This window comes from Condylura cristata, unplaced genomic scaffold, assembly GCF_000260355.1.
Source record: "Condylura cristata isolate star-nosed mole 26May11 unplaced genomic scaffold, ConCri1.0 scaffold00005, whole genome shotgun sequence".
NCBI lineage: Eukaryota > Metazoa > Chordata > Mammalia > Eulipotyphla > Talpidae > Condylura > Condylura cristata.
In genome coordinates this window covers 23,625,850-23,631,411 of record NW_004567106.1, presented here as the reverse complement: position 1 = coordinate 23,631,411, position 5,562 = coordinate 23,625,850, and the positions used below count along the sequence as shown (strand labels likewise).

At 46.7% G+C, this 5,562-nt stretch overlaps 1 protein-coding gene across 2 annotated transcripts in view; it reads left to right on the top strand.

Annotated features, from left to right (window-relative positions):
- Nucleotides 1-1,357: 1,357 nt before the first annotated feature.
- Nucleotides 1,358-5,562, top strand: part of CDCA7L (cell division cycle associated 7-like) — a 28,604-nt gene continuing 24,399 nt past the window's right edge. For both annotated transcript variants that reach the window (XM_012720987.1, XM_012720986.1), the window contains exon 1: nt 1,358-1,463. In XM_012720987.1, coding sequence (XP_012576441.1) covers nt 1,362-1,463 — 102 coding nt within the window. In that variant the 5' untranslated portion in view covers nt 1,358-1,361. The remainder of the gene's footprint in view (nt 1,464-5,562) is intronic.

Sequence of the window (5,562 nt, the reverse complement as noted above, 5' to 3'; positions counted from 1 at the left end):
GCTTTATTGGCCTTACTACTCCCCAGGATCTTCAACAAGGAGGGTATGTAATACATGTTTGTTAAACCAAAGAAAGACGAAAGGAAATCAGTTTCCAGCTTCTTTTTTTCCTTCAAACTTGAACAAATAATTGGTCCAGTTATTCACTCCTTCAAAAACAAGATAAGATCAGATCCCATGCAGCTAAGAGAGTCTATAGCAAGCCTCAAAAATACAGGTTTGAACTCATGACCAATGAGCTAATTAGGCCTTCATACTGTCCTGCAAATTTGCTCAAACTTCAGGGTAACTTTATCTACTAGCTCTAGGCCCATACTCTACCCGCTAGATTCTTCACTCTCCACATCTGTTACTAGACAGGCCTCTCTGGCCTGCGCCAAATTCAGTGCCCCTATTTTTCACTATCAGACTATCACTTATCTTTTCCTTCAAGGCATCTAAGTAGTTTCAAATTTACATGTATTTGCACCTTTATTTTTGAGCCTATTAACGGATGGTACTAGTTGAATTCATTAATGGTACCAATTGAATTACTAATCAAATTAATTAGTAAGTATTACGCTTATTTGCACCATGATGATATAATTATGTAGGCAGCTGGTTCCCGGACTGTAAAAACCAACAGGGTAGGATTTTTTGTTCAACCGTGTATTTCCAGGTCTAACACAATATCTGCTACATAGTGGTGCTTAGCCAGTGAACTAATAATCAATATTCCTAACCTGTAGGAACTCTGAGGATGCAGGCCTTACCACGTTATAGCAAAAGGTGCTTAAAATTCCAGAGTTGGAGCTCCACACCTCAGGCCTTGGTAAAGAAACCTGTTTTGCAAAGTGAATACTGTAGCAAATGATTTGGGAGCTCCAGAACCCCGCCCCTTAACAACTAAGCAAAACAAGTGCCGAAGCTGTCCTAAAATGCTTTCCCCGCCCAGAAACGGACTGCAGCAGAAGCTGGCGCCCCAGGGCACAACCTGGAATAAACCCTGCAAATATCCGGCGCGCGTACCGCGGCCGTGCCAGCTGGAGGCTGCGCCGGGACTGCCCCCGCTCATTTCTCCCGCGCGAAACCCGGCCGGACCGCTCCACTCCCTCCCTTCACTGCAGGGGGGAGCCCAGCGCCCCCACACTGGCTGGTGCTGCGGTGCGGCTTCCAACGGCTACCCCTTCTTGCGCCACCTGTGAAGCCAAGTCCTCTGGCCGCAAAGTTTGGGACCGTGACCCAGGTCCCTAGGCCCGGCGCGGCCGCGCCAAGTACGCGGCGCGGCGCGCTCCCCCTGTCAGGGTGCTGAGTGCGCCCCTCCCCTTGCCGTGCGGAGCTCGGGGCGCTGCGCGCGGGCTGCGCGGCCGCCGGGCGTTCTCATGCGCCGGGCCGCGGCGACCCAGGCTCCCGAGGCCGCGTTCCAGGAGGAGGCGGAGGCGGGAGGCCCGTTGGGCAGAATGGCGTTGGCGACTCGCTCTCAGGTGAGGGTCCCTTCGTCCGTGTGCAGCCCGGACACGCCCGCGGCCTGCCCTCTCCGGGCCCCCCGGCTGGGGCTGGGGGTGGGGTGGGGGAACATGTGGCCCCTAGCCGCTGCGCTGCGGGTTCCTTGCGCCCAGCCCGCAGACGCCGGGTGGGTGCGTCGGGCAGGTGTGTGCATTGGCTCGCGGTTGTCCCGTGGGGGCTAGAGGGGCCGGCGCCGCCTCCCTGCCGACTGGGCGCCTGGGGATCGCTGGGCGGGCGGGCCGTGGACTCCCGAAGTGGATGCAATTGGGGGGGGGGTGCAGGCGTTTGCTGTTTTCTAGCAACCGCGGAAGATGCTTGGGAGGGGAGGAGAAATTTTAGGGTGCGCCTTCCCCTGCTGTCTCCAGTAATCGGCACAGAGATGTGGAAGTTTAAGAAGAGTAATTTTTCTAATCCTGGTCGGGTCACCAGTTAAACTTGGGTAATGGAGTTGAAAAGGAATTACTCTCTCAACTTTGCTGCAGAACTGCTATACATGCTTTCAAGTCATTTCTTACTAATTGGGGGAAATGGCAACGTCGTTCGGCCGCGTTAGAAAGCCCCAAGATCCCGACCTCAGTTTCCCATTGTGGGCTTAGCTATCGCTAGAGTTTAATTATCTCGCGGATGCTTGAGATTAAACTCCTCAGACTGTTTCAGTAAGTGGTGATAGGCGAGGGAAATTGCTTCCTTTTTTTTTTTTTTAACTTTTGAAAATGGCTTTTCTCTACTTTTTATTCGTGAATAATGTATTTTGTTGAGATACGCAATAAAAACTTCTAACGAACTGAAAACTTAGAAAGGGAAGGAAGCAGCCCCCTGCTGCTTGTGGGAGCCCAAAAGCTACTTTGTGAGATTTTGTTGTTGCTTTCCTGAGCTACTCTGACTCATTGCTTCCACCTTGCCCTCATTGGTGTTTACCTCTGTTCTGCACCTGGGTGCTCAGCTCTGGACGTGGGGGGGTTGGGGGTGGGTGGGAGGGGCGGTTGCTGGCAGCTTGAGAGAGGACGGGCCATCGACTTTTTGCCAGCTGCCTATCTTGCCCAAGTCCAGGCTGCTGTCACCTGCCTGGTTCTGGGAGCAACTTAAAGTCAGAGCAACTCATGGTTGCTGTAGCTGTTTAGTGATTTGAAGGGTTTCCTGAAACTGGACATTGAAAAAGTTTGTTGTGAAAAACAGACAAGCCTAAGGGCTTGAGATTAAGTTACACTCATAGTTGGCACCGATCTTTAACCTTAGAATTAGTATCCTGTGTTTCCTGCAGGTTCTTGCTTTTCCAGGATTTTAGTAAGCCTTTCTGGAAGAGTCTTGCAGCCCTCGGTGGGCTTCATTAGAAGATGTAGCCTGAGAATGTATCTTCCTGAAACCTGCTGTACTGATTGAACTGCATTCCCACCCCGTACAAGAGTTCAGGCTTAGCAAGTTCAGGATGTCCCAGGATGTGTAAGTTGAAAGGGAACATTTTACCATCAGATAATGAGGCTAATTTTGGGTGTTCTAAAATGTTAAATATGATCGTTACCATGTAGGGGTAGTCAGCAAATTATATCTGAACCATTATCCACTAATTAGGGCAAATTACTATATATAAGATGATCAGGTGTTTTTTTTTTTTTTCCTAAGGGCCTCCTAATTGGCAGCATAGATTGAGATGTGTGATATTTACAATGTTCCTGTTTGTCATAATTTAAATGTGAGCAGATTATAGTCTCTTTAATTTGAATTAGTGGAGAATGATGCTGTGAGGTGGGCAGGTGACTGCAGATAAGAGTACTTAATGAACAGTTCAGGTGCAGCAATATGCCAGATACCTCTGGTTCTACCCTGTATCTGGGCTTATGAATCTAGCAGTGTGGTGAACTGCTTGAAGCGGACTTAGTGCACACTAAGCTCAGCTCTGTGTGCAGTGGGTTTTAATCTCACACATGCAGGAAATACGATTTCCATCCCTTGGACGGCACAGAGCTGCAAGCGATTCCTGCAAAGCAGTTTAGGCCTGATGTTACAGCAGAGACGCTTGGCAGAGAGAAGACTCATTTAAACTCTGAGCTCTTTGCTAGTCTGTTTGTACTGTCCTTTTACTCCTTCCTACTCTAAAGCTCAGGTTAAATGTTGTGTATGTTTTTAATACTTTATTCATCAAAGTGGGGTTGATAATGACTGCTTGCCGGAGGGATAGAGAGAAAATATTAGTGGGCCATTTCGTTTTTGTTTGTGCAAAGCAGTGGTTTCTGAATGTTTTGAAATGGGACCAATGAGAGGCATGTTTGGTAAATGTGGATGAAGTTAATACAGACAGGTTTACCACCCATAGTAGTAAAAGCTAACACTGCAGAATGGTGCAAAGGTTGTCATAAGGCTGGAGTGCTAATTAAAAAATAATTGATGCTCCTGCCTTTCTCCATTATCACTTGCTGGTGATTAAGGGGACAGACTGGGTTAGCTCATTTTTCAGATGTTCCTTGAGTTGCTGGATTAAAAAAAAAAAGCAGCGGTTATAGTTCTCTTTTCCAGTCTCCTAACCAGAAATTCTTGCCTTCTCTCCTACTTTTGGAGAGTGAGGGCAGAATCTTTGCCAAGTTGAGATGTTCAGGGGCATGCCAAGTATACTTCAGTATAGTCAATTATTCTTACTTTTGGTTTTCTCTTATCTTCACTCCTTTAACTAGAAGAGCCTGGATGTTACAGTGGCTGGTCTCATTCATTTTCAAAGAAGTGAACAGAGTATGCTTTGAACAGGTTTCTTTGGATTTTGCCTATAACCTATCTGGGACTGAAAAAAATCCACAGCTATTTATATAGGAATGATTTTTCTGTTCATTGAGTAGAATCTTGTTATTATAAATGGAAATGAAACCCAGCATTGACTTTCTAGTTTTGCTTCGCTTCTATAGCCTGATTGCTATTTGAACTCTCTTTAGCATTGTCAGTACTATTTTTCTGAGTAGCTTGGAGGTCTTTACAGTTTTTATTTTTTCTTTTAGGATGTATTTATTTATGCATACAGAACTGGGTACAGGCCAGAGGCACAGGGGCAGGGAAGGATTCACCAGAGACAGACTAGGGAGCAGAACAGGCCGATTGATGAGGTTTATTGCTGAGGGGAGCAGCGGGCGGGTCAGGAGAGGTCTGCTGCACCGTGTTGGTCACCTCCAGATTGGGCATCAAACTCATGCTGAAGTGGCTTTTCAGTGCTGTGCTTTAATCCTTCGCACCACTAGGGAGGGCCCTACAGTTTTCATTTTTAATTACTATCATTTCATTGAGCAGTTGTGTGTTTCATGTGTCAATTTTCTGCTGTAAAATGGGTGAAGGAGTTTGCAGTAAAGGTCTGCCAGCATCTCTTGTGCCTTGTGCTGGGGTCCACACAGTTTCTAATTACTGTTTGTTTATCACATACTTACTGTCTCATAGGAGGAATGCGCCTGCTTTTCTAGGGGTGGGGGTCTTGGACATCGAGTTTTCCTAAACCATTTCCCCTTTATTTGCTGCATTACCCAAAAGAAAGTAGTTTTTGCTCAGGTTAGCACCAGGACTTGTGAAAACTGGACTGAAATAATAGTTGTTTTCTTCCTGAACTAGCACAATCTTTTAAGCTTGAGGAAAAATGGAGAATAGTCTTAGAGATCTCTTCTTTACCCCCACCTGGTGTGTCTGGAACTCTAGAATGTGCGGATGGAGTGTGCATTATTGGGTGTGCCTGTGGATTGGGCTGTCTTTGGATTTGTGTAAGTTAGTTACACTGAAGTGAAAGGCTGGGGCACTTGGCTTTGAACTGCTCATAGTGGCGATGAATCACTTTTTGAAGAACTTGGTCTTTTTTCTTTCTTTCTTGAAGTTGGTCACCTTTTGTCACATTTGCTCCAACTAATATCTTGTTTCCTGAGAATGTATTCTCCTTTAAGGTTGAATGTCAGTCAGTAGGTTTACCCTACCCTTATAAATAAGGTGATTTGTAAGAGCTAGACATTTGTTTCTTGACCTGGGTGCTTGTTACAATGCATGGGTACAGTTTGTAAAATTTCGCCAAGCTGTCTCTCCCTGGTGGCGCAGCGGGTTACAGCACAGCACTAAGAAGCT